General features: G+C 42.2%; 1 protein-coding gene across 1 annotated transcript in view; it reads left to right on the top strand.

Moving 5' to 3' along the window:
• The window catches only part of Dock2 (dedicator of cytokinesis 2), a 469,609-nt gene that overhangs the window by 128,805 nt on the left and 327,330 nt on the right, over nucleotides 1-13,474 (top strand). The window contains exon 23 of the mRNA XM_045152647.1: nucleotides 2,663-2,771. Coding sequence (XP_045008582.1) covers nucleotides 2,663-2,771 — 109 coding nt within the window. The remainder of the gene's footprint in view (nucleotides 1-2,662; nucleotides 2,772-13,474) is intronic.

Here is a 13,474-nt window from a genome sequence, read left to right on the forward strand (position 1 = left end):
AGGTCAAAGATCTAATGACTTCCCTCTCCTGGCCTTACTTGTTAAAGGTCTCACCACCTTTTTTTGTAGCATTAGGATTAAGATTCCAATATCATGAGCCCTAGAAGACATAGTAAATATAAACCAAAGCTCATGGATTTTGAGCAACTTTCAGCTTTGTGAGAGTTTGCTCTTTTCTGATCTGTGTAGCATGGATGCTAGCAGGAATAATAGTCCTGTGATGAACAGCAGCAAGACAGAAGCTAGCATTCACTGAGGGCTAAACACTGCACTGAGCCTTTGGTTTTTTTTTTTAATTCATATATATGTATACATACATACATACATATTATTTATTAAAGAGAGAGAGAGGCAGATAAAGAGAGAATGGGCATGCCAGGGTCCCTAGGCACTGCAAGTGAACTCAAGACACATGTACCACTTTGTGCATCTGACTTTGCATGGGTACTGGGGAATTGAACTTGGGTCCTTTGGCTTTGCAGGCAAGTGCTTTAACTGCTGAGCCATCTCTCCAACACCACACTTAGCCTTTCTTGAGTAAGCTGGTCACCTCAGGATCTTTGATGTGGTTGAATGACAATCTACACTGTGGATGGGAAGTCAAGGTGTGCTGACAGCAAGACAGGCAGTCAAAGCTAGCCACACTTGGGCTCTGCTCTAATGCTTGCTGTGGGGGTGGTGTCCTAAGCCTTGTTGCTTAAGCTTCCTCAAGTCTGCCCGGTGGCGTATGGGTATAATGATAGGACCTTGCCTTGTGGCACAATTGTGAGGAGTAAGGCTTTGAATATGTATCCACATAGCACCTGTAGCCCAATAATGCTCTGTAGTGTTTGTTGTTATTAATCAGGCATCCAGTTCCTACAGGACAGAGCTAAGATTTGAATGGGCTCTACAATCCATTTTCCATGATAGGTGTTTCCATAGCAGCAAGACAAGAAGCTTTAGGAGTGAGCAGTGTGAAAAGGGGAGGAGAGAGAATCATCTATGAAGATGGAGGGAATGAAGAAGCCTCAGGCTCATCAGGTCCCTGGGATCCTCTTACAGCCTTGTTCAGTGGTCTTAAAGTAGACATTTAGAAAGTCAGTGACGATTGCCTTGTGGGTCCCTTGTAAGTGTCTGAAATGTGAGCACTGGTTTCCTGTTTAGATTCTTACTCCAGGGCGTTTTAGAGAGGGGCAGATAGGAAAATAAAGGGAGAGAGAGAAACATGAGAAAGAGAGAAAAGGAGTGAGAGAATGCGACAGAAAAGCTGGTTGTAGTCAGAGGAAGAGAGGAATAAGAAGGGAGATCGAGACAGAGGAGAGGCCAACACAGGCACAGAGGTCATCCAGAGAAAGTGATTCATGCTGAGGATGGTAAACTGAGACACACAGTTAGAGACAGAGAAAGGACACTGAAGAAAAGAGGGTGAGGGGACGGGTGGGGATTTTGTGGAGATAGGGTTGAGGGGCCTGTTAGTGGCTGGCCTGTTCAGTGGCGAAGGAGCAAACAAACCCATTAAGTGTGTCAGCATTTTATCTGAGGAAAGCACCTTTACCAAAGCCCAGCTCTGACAGGCTTCTGACATGTGAGCTGTGACAGGAGAGGCCCTCTTTATCTGGACTGGAGACAGGAGTGCTTTTCTGTCTGTTTCACAGTGGATGACACAGATTAGGCTGTGGGAATTTCATGGTTGGTGATAAAAAGCTTGTTTGGAGAAGTCTTGGGATCAGCAACATGCCTAGACTGGGGGAAGGAGCTGATAAGCCCTCCGGGACCTGATTTTATGTGAGGGCATGTGTTCCCGTCAGCATGGTGTGTATACATTGAGTCCCGAAGGACACAAATTATCATGTCGACAGCAGCTAATCTCCTCGATTACATTAATGAACAGTCTGTTTATACGCATTTTTTTACATTGATAACATGCCCTATAGTCGGAGGAATGCAAGGTTTTAATTAGGTAATAAGCACCCTCCTGAAATGAGAGGGCAGGAGAACAGTGCACTGACACCGAGCTGGCTGTCAAAGTTCCTGTGACAGACAGTGGCTCAGTGGAAGGGTCAATCTACTTGAAAATATTCCTCCTTGAGGTGTTTAGAATACATTGAAAGTCCAAGGATCTACCTCGATGGTGTTTCTTGCAGAGGGTAAAATTATTCATGTCCCTTCATCTAGGCCAGCATCCCTTCCTTCCTTTGTGATTCTTCAGAGCTAGGAAAAGAAAGGAAAGGAAAAGAAAAGAAAAAAGAAAAGAAAAGAAAAGAAAAGAAAAGAAAAGAAAAGAAAAGAAAAGAAAAGATGGAAATGGGCTGTTTTATTGTGCTGTTCCAGTTGGAGGGCATGTGCTTGATACAGTGGGCGTAAGGTTTGACCTTGAACAAATTGTCCATGCAAAGCTATAGCACTGACTTCTTCTCTTTGAGGTCCTCATCTTCTCTTTTTATCTTTGTTGTTTCTTTTGGTTTTTCAAGGAAGGGTCTCGGTCTAGTCCAGGTTGACCTGGAATTCACTATGGAGTCTCAGGATGGCCTCGAACTCAAGGCGATCCTCCTACCTCTGCCTCCCAAGTGCTGGGATTAAAGATGCACACCACCATGCCTGGCTGGAGTTTGTGGCTGGTGCAAACTTTCAGCGATACTGCGGTTGCCTTGAGAACTGACCCAGATGTGTCTTCTTTCAGGCTTTATGAAGGGAAAGAACAGATGGACTTTGAAGAATCCATGCGACGGCTCTTTGAATCCATCAACAACCTGATGAAAAGTCAACATAAAACCACCATCCTTTTGCAGGTTGGTTTACACTCCAAAAAATCCTGTGTTTCCCCTTGGCCACCCAATATCAACAGCATGCTCCCGTACGTCCACTTTGGCCTGGAGTAATTGAAGGCCTGGGCTGGTAGCACGGTTTAAGGATCATGAGGGACATGGGCTTCTCCAGGGAGAAAACCCATTTATCCCTTGCTTCCCATGAGCCTTCAGGTACCTCCTTTTAAGTAGCCCTGAGCCACCAGTTATCTGGAAGAAAATAAGCTAAACTTGAATCACTTCTAATGGTGAGATTAGGAAGATGGCAGCCTCCTGCACTGGGGTCCTAATTCAGGTCACTTTAAATCCAGCCCCCCTCCCCTTTGGGATCAAAGGGTCTCCTCTGCAGACCTTTGTAGAGAATGGGGTGTGGTTCAAACCTGAAAGACACTTTGCAGATTAGTGTTATGTTGGTGAAAAAGTCTAAGAGTAGCATATGAGTGAAGGGCTACTTCAGGTGGATTTTGAAAACATTACTCTCAAGCATTGGGATAAGGGTGCAGGGTTGCCTGAAATTTTCTAATTAGAGAAACTCAAAACACATTTATTTGAACCAATGCATTAATGCAAATTTCTTCTTTTTCCTCTTTAAAAAAAGTTTGTTTATATATTTTCAAGCAGAGAGATAGAGAGAGAAAGAGAAAGAGAGAGGAGAGAGAGAGTATGGGCATGCCAGGGCCTTCAGCCTCGGAAAACAGACTCTAGATGCATGTGTCACTTTGTGCATCTGACTTTACATGGGTACTGGGGAATTGAGCTCAGGTTGTTAGGCTCTGGAGGCAAATGCCTTAACCACAGAGCCATCTCCGAAGCCCACATTGCTTCTTTTAAAATTCACTTTTCCCTTTTAGTTGCTAATTTAAATTGTCATCATGCCTGGGATTGCCCAGACTCTGGTTAGAATTGAGAGAAAGCAGTGTTGATCTTAAATGTAGGTGAAGATGCACCCTTCTATCTAGTGAGTGGGGTCTGCTCATGCCATGGGCTCCAATCTTTGTGCATTTGACTCATTTGGGGGGGGGTCTTTAATACAGCTTGATGCCTAGTTACCGCTACTAGACTTTCTCATGTGATTGGTATAGATTGTAACCAGCACAAGAGGAGGCCATAAAACAAGTGGCGAGAACTCATTGGGAGACAAAGTTTGGGACCCACTTTGATAATGCTTTCTTTTGGCTCACTCAGTACAAGAACCAGTGTATGTGTCGTGTCTTTATATCTGGAGAAGAATGGCTTTATGTTATTCATCTTGTATCTCAGCACCTAGAAGAGTCCTCATACTGATGTTTAACAAACATCTCTCAGATGAATGAATACACAGCCCTGGAGAAAGTTGTGACAATGTCTACTTCACAGAGGTGGAGGCAGGAGCTCAGCCCATTGCCACAGCCTCCTGAACACTCCATTGCTGGCCAGCACTGTGGGCAAGATTCAGATTTCCCTAGTGGCTCTGAGGACTGTGTCCCAACAAATGCATGCTATTGTTATTGATAATGGTCATGCGGCATGTACTGTGGTTATGAATCAGTTATGACTATAGCCTTAGAGATTTAGCCTTCCCTTTTGTCAACTTAAAAAAAAAGGTCTTTCCTATATTTCTAAAACCCTGACCATTTTATAATGAAAAGGGAAACTGCCACAGTGATAGCCTGAAATATGTATGCCAAACAAAACTGGTCTCCACCCGTTACAACAGAAGGACATCCAGGAAGAACGCAAGGGTACCAGTTGCAGTGAAAGAAGCTACAGGGTTGAGTCAGGCTCCAAGAAAGAGGCAGTGAGAAGAATCAGAAATGATGAGCAGGTAGAGGAGGTTCAGTTTCTGGGAGGGGGATGGAGCACATGTCTGAAAAGGTTGAAGTACCATGCAGAGAGGGTCTGGGAAGACACTATCAGAGGTATTTCTCCTAGTTTCTGTACTTGTTTCCCTATGATGGACTACAAGTATCTTGGGAGAAGGAAAAGGGGGAATGAGTAGAGGGAATGGGAAGGAACAGAACAGAAGAAGGAGGAAGAGAGAAAGGATGTAGCCAAAGACCAAAGTGGAGTGAGGCATTTACCTGTCAGGAGCTTGGATTAATAAGAATGCTCTTTACGGGTAGTGTGGCCTTATGTAGGTCATGTAACATCCCAACGTCTCCATTTCTTCCTCTATAAAACCTCACTGTTTGGGACAACAGTCTGGAAACACTGTCTGCAAAAGAACAAATTATGAAATGCTTTTCAAATACATAGAACTTAATACGATTATTACGGTTGGTGCATAAGTCTTTTTAGCCCAGTTCTTATTGTCTGAGTAACTATTAGAAATACCTCACTTTCCCCAGATTATGCCATTTCTTCTCATGGATTTAAACCCTAGAGCCATGGAAAGGGGTTTTATCTCCTTTTTAATTTGCTCTAAGGGCCAAATTTAGCTTCAGGGATTTACATAAAGCCAATAGTGCTTTCCACCTATTTACATGGTTGTTGGAAAAGTTATCAAAGAGGGATTTTAAGTTACAGTGAAATACCAAAAACAGTAAGCAGCAGTTGCGAAACATGTAACATTGTTTCAGTGTGAGAAATGGACTGAAGATAGGAGGGAGAACAAGCCAGCAACTCCCACACAAGGAGTTTGCTGTAGACTGAGATATTCGCTTTGAAGGACGAGCTGCGGCTTTGACCCTCAGCAGCCTGGGTAGAAAATAAGGCCTCCATGTATGCACAAATAACCTTCAACCTTGGGCGTATCACCTTTCTGTCCTGTGCGCTGGTGATTCCTTTTGTAAAATGGAAAATCCAACATTGAATTTCAAAGATAGGATTAAATGAAGGGACTTGGAAAGATGAAATACACCCCCTTCTCACACAGTTTAGTTTAAGGAATCTAGCCATCTATCTCTCTTTTTCCTTGGCCTCATTACAGAACTGAAGACAAGGGGGTGTTTTTGCTATAAAGGAAGCTAGAATGCGGCATCAGTAGCTTAACATTGTTTCGTGAAACTAAATGATGTTAGGGCAAAAAGTTAATCAGTCAAAAAGAAAAAATAGGCACCCATTTAAAGGAGAATGAGTACACAAGACCTTAGTGTGTATATAAAAAATGAAAGTGAGGTTTCACCTAGTGGCATGGTACAGAGCACCAGAAGCCTGATCCTGAGCCCACGTGGAACTCAGCGGGAGAACATAGTGTGGGAATGCACATGGTTGACCTGACATTCCTCGTTCAGCACAAACACTTCAGCTGCTTGTGGTTAGAAACCCTCATTTATGTCTTTACCTTTAGCTCTAAGTTCAAACCTCAGCTTTGTCCTTTAAGTTTTGGGGCCCGAACAATTCATTCCCCCCTTTCTAGAGCTCATCTAGCTTTTCTATGGCTTTTCTTCATTGTCCTGTGTGGGCACAGCAACGGCTCACTCAAAACGATTGGGAAGTTAAAGCTAGTTATTACAAAGAGAGTTGCAAAAGCAACAAGAATATCTTCCATAGATTACTTACCATGTGCCAGATGTGGCGCTGGCCTCATCGCATACATTGCTCTTAGCCCTGCTGGAGACCTGCTGGGGAACCATTGTCCTCAATGCTCCCAACTCATAAAGTTAAACAGCTCATCCCAAAGGACACCTGTCCATAGTGGTGGAGATAGAATTTGAATCCACCTAGGTCTCCTGACTCCAAAGTCCATGTTATTCTCTATATTATAGAAATTGAAGAGGGCCCCATGTATTTTTAATTGATCAATTAATTAATTTGCAAAAGAGAAGCAGATGGAGAGAGAATAGGCATGCCAGGGCCTCTAGCCACTACAAACAAACTCCAGACATATGTGCCACCTTGTGAATCTGGCTTAAGCGGGCACTGGGGAATCAAACCTGGGTCCTTTGGCTTCTCAGGCGAATGCCTTAACTGCTAAGCCAACTCTCCAGCTCTCTCCATGTATTTTTAACAGTGAGTGTCATGCTCAAAGTCCTGTATGCACCAGACCTATGAACATGAAACTGTTAGAGTCAATGGCATGCACTTATGACCTAGTTGTAGCTTCACTTGAGTAAAGAGTATAATTTTCCCCATTCTCCTCAAGGTCTATAGTATTTCATCATATCCCTATTTGATGGCGCAAGTACAATTAAATGGACAGATGGATTTCACAACATGTCTTGGCCACTCTGACTGCCACTTATACTGAAAGAACCACTAGTGTTTTCCTGGAGGGCAGGGACTCTGACCTGCAGCTAGCACACAGGAAGTGCTCAGATAACCTCCTTGCTGAATGAAAGCATAGACACAGCTTTCTGTTTTGTTGTTATTATGTGCGGGTCTGTTTTGTTTTATGTTTTATCATTCATTACATGTAGAGCTATTGAGCTTCACAGATATTGTTGTTTTATTTGATCTTCGTGACAACAACCTTACCGTGAAAATGTACTTTTATCTTTGCTTTTAAGATGAGAAAAATGAGACTCCAAGGGATTGAGGAACTTACCTATAGCTCAAAAAAAAATAGCTTTTGAGTTTGAATCAAGTCTGTGGATGTCCACAGTTGGTTTCCTGTAGACACTACCAAGTAATGGTGCAGTTCTACTAAAGACCAAGACGTTGAGTGAAAAACGAGATGGAGGAAGGTAGATGGGAGTGAGATGGGTAGCTATCTGGTGTACAGTTATGGAGACAAGTCAGTTTAGATTGCTTCTTCTTTTCCTTTTCTTCTCTCTCTTTTGTGTGTATGTGGTGTGCATGCATGTGTGAATGCTATCTGCACATTTGTATGCATGTGGGCACATGCACATGTGTGCTTGTGTAAGGAGGTCAGAGATCAATGTTGTTTTACACCTTATATTTTGAGACAGGATCTCTCTTACCGCACCTGGAGCTCACCAATTTGGCTAGACTGGCTAGCCAGTAAACCCCAGAGACCACCTGTCTCACCTTCCTGGGATTACAGGCATGTGCCACTGTGCCCAGCCTTTATGTGGGTGCTAGGGATACAAACTCAGGTCCTCCTCCATTCATAGCAAGCACTTTATGTACTCAGCCATCTCCCCAGCATTTCTCTTTTAAATGATGGAAAATGTTCAGCTTCCCAAACAAGAGTAAAATGTGGCCCATTCTTGAGGCATGGTTCACAGGCTATATGGTGAATGCCCAGAGGAAACAAGATTCTGTATTAATGCAAAAACTTAAATTTTCCTCCAAATATGGTGATTCTTTAATCTCATTCTTTTCTCAGCCAACAATCAAGACTTTGGGATAATATTTGAGAATGATGGGTTCAGTGGCAAGCAGCATAAAAATGGCCCTCAAGAAAAAAAAAATAGCTGTAGTGATAAAATAGCTCACGTTCTTTATGTAATCTTGATATTAACACTAGAAGATTAAGAATGGTATTTTCTTCATTCTTTGATGAGAAAACTGGAACATAGAAGTAAAGGTGTAGACTTGATTTTTTTTTTTTCTTTTTCCCAGTGCAAACTCATGGCCATGCACATGCTAGGCAGCGGTTCTGCAACTGAGCTACATCCCTGGCCACAACTGAGTCCCTCTGCTTCCTGCTAAGCCTTGGGGCTTAACATAATGTTGAATTACAGGAAACATGGAAACACAAAAAAATCTAGAAACTGCTGGTGCCTTTCTTCTCATTTCCTGAGCAAGAAGCTATATTTTTATTTAATGAAAGGACACTGTTGTTTGGTGAGGAATTACAACTCAAATCTTACATAGCCTGGATTCAAACCCAAGGACTATAGAGATGAGCAAACCTTCTGGGAAAAATACATTTACGGGGCTGTTCAGTGTCTCTAAGGAAGCTGCCTTCTTGTGATTACGCTGTGCTGAATTCCTGTGCCACGGTGTCTTGTTTCTATAGTCTGTCACTGTTTGTCTCCTGGCTAAAGTAAAAGGATTGAAAAGCAGCAGGGTGAGAGTAGTACAGTATTTGTTTTGAGCACTTGTCGCTCTTGAGTGAGGATGACATCTAACCTTGTCATATACAAGTGTTTCCCTTCCACATGTGCTCTTTTTGGCAAGAGGTCTGCTTATGTCACTAATAATGGTCACTTTTTTATGTGTGGGTATGACAGAGAGAGAGAGAGAGAGAGGGAGAAAGAGAAAGAGAGAGACACAGAGAGAGAAATCTTTGAGGTGTGGAATTCAATTATTTGCTATTGGTTTTAAGTTTTTGCTATTTACTCCCAGCTGTAGGTTATCAGTTCTGGGTTAAGTCCATCTGGACAGTGGTAATCTCCAGTATTGTCCCTTGCCTTCTCTCTGAGCCAGTTAAATCTCTGTGGCTGGGGTTCAATCTTAAGGACTGTACCAGGCCTTTGGCAGAGGAGTCCAGGATGGATGCTTAAGCTGGGCAATTCACTTGGTGCATGTTCAGTGCATGTTTGTGGGGTAGGGAAGGTCCTTGACTTAACCATCGGCTAGAGAGTTGGGTGCAGATCCTCTCTGTGATACCTAGTACAACATGGCTTCTGGCAAATGATTTCACCTCAGGGTACCATTGTTTCCTTGTGGGTAAATTGAGATGACCATATCTACTTAGAGTAGTCATAAAAATTAAATGTATTCATGCATATTAGGTGTTTGTCACATAGAAAGTTTCTAATAATGGAGGGGATGGAAAGGTGGCTCAGCAGTTAAAGACACTTGCTTGCAAAGTCTGATGGCCTAGGTTTGATTCCCTAATGCCCATGTCAAACCACATGTACAAAAGCGCACATGTGTCTGGAGTTGTGGTGGCAGGAAGCACTGGTGCACCCATTCTCATTCTCTCTCTCTCTCTGCCTCTTTCTGCATCTCTCTCGAAGTAAATAGATAAAAATATATATGAAAAAAGAAAGTTTCTAATAATAGTTCTTACTTGTAAATTAAGACAAAGAATCCTATTATATGAGTGTATTATATATGAGCATATGAGAATCCTATTATGAGTATTTATGTATATATGTATGAATGCACATGTATTTTAATAGTAGACAACACATGGAATGGATATAAGAACGGTAGTGTATTATTTTATGTATATTACAGTAGGGCAGCAACAGTAATAGCAATAGTACATGGCACACTATGCACGATGACCAATCTAGAAAGTCAGTCTGTTTCTGGTTCCCAGAACTCAGCCACACGCAGCAAATAGAGCTTTCCGTTAGGTCATGTGGCTGACCTGCTCATTCCTGGGAGTGCTTGGTGGTAGTACCTGCTGTCCTGTGCTCAGGTGTGAACAGTGCTTGGTGGTAGTACCTGCTGTCCTAAGCTCAGGTGTTTATAGGGAAATCAATGGTCAAAGCACTATGGCCAGTTCTGGTTGTAACAAGAATCTTGACAAATTTCTCTAGTCAGAGGTGAGTGATCCCTGTCTGGAAAGAGAGCCACAGGCCTGCCACTGCTCCTGGGGCAATTGGACCTGATGAAGTTTTATTTACTTATATGAGAGAGAAAGAGAGACAGAGAGAGAGAGAGGGATGGAGAGAGAGAGAGAGAGGGGATGGGACTCCAGGCCTGTCAACTGCCGTAAATGAACTCCAGATGCATGCACTCCCTTGTGTGCATCACTGTGTACCTGGAGATTTGAACATGAGTCCTTGCTTCTCCGGCAAGCTCCTTAATTGCTGAACTATCTTTCTAGCACCAGTTTCCTCAGGTTTTTTGTTTGTTTGTTTGTTGTGTTGACAACCAGTTCTGAGCCTGAGGGGCAGCTATGAGGGCTTTTTGACTTTCTTACCAGTCTGGAGTAGGAAGCTGGGCTCCTTCTAATAACCTGTCTGACTCCTCTGAGAGCTGACGTGTTTGGTGTGAGGGCCTGGTAATGTGACATTGTTAAATCACTCTCCAACTCTGGGGTGAAAAACAGATCCTAAAACCATCAAGCTTCAATAGATGCTTCGCCCAGCTTGCTGTCACTGTCCTCTTGTTATGGTTTTAATGAAGAAGTCATGTTATACTGTTTCCAGACACTGGAGAATGAGGGCAGGTGCCAAGGAGATGTAATCTGGAGAGATTTAGTACGTTTACTTTGGAAGGCTTCATATGTCTGGACCTCAGGGTGGGGAGCAGGATATACTGTATTGACATCATTTCCCTACCTGATGATGATCAGGCTTAGGGGTGGAGAAATGGGTGTGAGCTTGTAGAGGGGCCAAATGGAAAGTTGGAACCCACGCCTTGGTGGACTCTATGTTCTTTGGCCTAAGAATGAAGGAAAAGTCAGTTTCCTAGAAGACACTTTAGGCTTTGAGGTTGCAAAAATGCAACCTGCAGATGGTTGAATTGCTATCACAGTATTACAATCAAGTACATTCTTCAAGAAAACAGTGGGTTCCCTGTACCTCATCACCTCCTGCTATTCTACCTGATTTTTCTCTATCTGCTTTGTGTTTCCTAATAAAAATGGTCCTTGACCAGTGATGTAGTTTACTGTGTGCTTTAACTGCCTGGAGGACTGTCAGGATGCTTCAAAGAAAACTAACTTCTCAGAAAACTCTGAAGCTGACAAACCAAAGAAAGAAAAGCTTTTACCTTTATTTTCACCAGTGTTTCTTGAAATAATTTGATTGTGACCTTCTGTTTGCCTATAGAACACCCACACAGTACTAACAAGACAGGAATGCCCAATAGAGCAGCTTCAGAACATTGGCTTGTTTATGACCTAGGGCAGAAAGAGCAAAGAATAGATCCCTAGATAAAATAATGCAATAACTTTGAAGAAAATATATGACAACATGTAAATGTGAAATCTTGTGCAATAAAGGATATCATGAACAAAGCTAAAAGACATCCAACATCAAGAGAAAAATCTTGCAAAATGTATTGCTGTTAAAGAGTTAATGTTCATGCATAGGAAATTCTGCAAATCAACCAAAAAAAAAAAAAAACCTAAAAGAAGAATGGAAAACAGGTTATGTATAAGCAAGATAGCAAATACAGATATTTTCTAAGTGTTAAAAAAAAGTACCCAATAGTACTAGCAATCGGGGTTACAAATTATAGTTGTGAGTTGTTCATCAGGTTGACAGAAATCTAAAATATTGTATATTCCATGTTAGCAAGGGTTTGGAGGAAAAGAAAAGGCAGTAAAGAGAAACTAGTTACTGCTTGTTTTAAGATAATTTGACAAGATATAAAATTTATACATATGTACCATCTGATGCACTAATTCATCTTTGAGCAATCTGTGCTATAGAGATCCTTACAGGCACATGTCTCTATCTTTAAATATAAAGCTATCTCAAGCTGGGCATGGTGACACATGCCTTTAATCCCAGCACTTGGGAGGCAGAGGTAGGAGGATTGTCATGAGTTTGAGGGCACCCTGAGACTACATAGTGAATTCCAGGTCACCCTGAGCTAGAGAAAGACCCTACCTCAAAAAAAATAAAACAAAAACAAAAAACAACAACAGAAAGAAGCTGTCTCTTTTTATTCTTTTAGTTATTTATTTTTACTGACAACTTCTATAATTATAGACAATAAACCATGATAATCCTCCCCCACTTTCCCCTTTGCAACTTCACTCTCCATCATATCCCCTCCCCCTCTCAATCAGTCTCTTTTATTTTGATGTCATCATCTTTTCCTCCTATTACAATGGTCTTGTGTAGATAGTGTCAGGCACTGTGAGGTCATGGATATCCAGACCCTTTTGTGTCTGGAAGAGCTTATTGTAATATATGGGTATGAACATTAAGAGAAATGTTTATTGACAGCTTGGTGAGCATAATATGTACATTTAGCCAGATGCCAGCAGGTATTACATACCTAGGGCTCATGATTTTCTCCATAGTAGGTTTTTAGTATCAGGCATGTAGAGCAGACCTCCAGTCCAATTAGAGAGCAGTTGGTTTCCCCCATAACAGGCATGCCACTATTGTCCCTGTTGGCTCTTTTGGCCTGGCTGTGCAAACTTAAGGCTTGTAGTGTCCACTGTTTTTACTGTGATGACTTCTCTCTCCCATGGAGCTGCATGCAGTGTAGCTTTTGCCAGCATTCTGTCATCTGGTCTACAGGAAGGAGGTTTCTAGCTCAGCTCCAACAGGCTTTCTTAGTGACTTTGCAGCCCAAGCATGTGGAGTCTTCATCAGTAGGGTCTTACCAACTATTCCTGGTAGGGAATCAAGGTAATGGCCTGTAATGGTTTGGGGGTCATCAGGGATCTTCTTGGCCAACAACTTACTGGAAGGTATCCCATCCCCGACACCAACATTTTTCAAGTAATAATCTATGGCTTCTGAGTGTGCCATTGTTCAAAAAAGTAGTTTTCCATATGACTTACTCATACCCTTTTAGATTGTGATTAACCTTCCCTCTACCTTTCCTTTACTCATTCTCTTCCCCTGACCTCACCTAGGCATTTCCACCCCCATTAAGCTGTTCTTCTACTTACATATATACAATACCATCCCCTTAAGACCTCCCTTCTTCTCCTTCCCTTGTATCCTCTTTGTAGCTTACTGGCCTCTGCTACTGAGTTTTATTCCAACTCACATACAAGTCCAAACATTTGTAAAGCTGTCTCCTTAATGCATTTTTTAATAATTAGGACAACTGAAAATAGCCTGCAGGCCACAATCAGAGGATGGGTTGCAGGAGGGTCATGTACCCATTTGGGCATTGCTAAATGGCAGGTGGATAAACTGCATTAAAAAAAAACAGTATAAATATGTATTTGCATTCATATATGTGAACACACACACACACACACACAC

This window comes from Jaculus jaculus, chromosome 6 (genome assembly GCF_020740685.1).
Source record: "Jaculus jaculus isolate mJacJac1 chromosome 6, mJacJac1.mat.Y.cur, whole genome shotgun sequence".
Taxonomy (NCBI): domain Eukaryota; kingdom Metazoa; phylum Chordata; class Mammalia; order Rodentia; family Dipodidae; genus Jaculus; species Jaculus jaculus.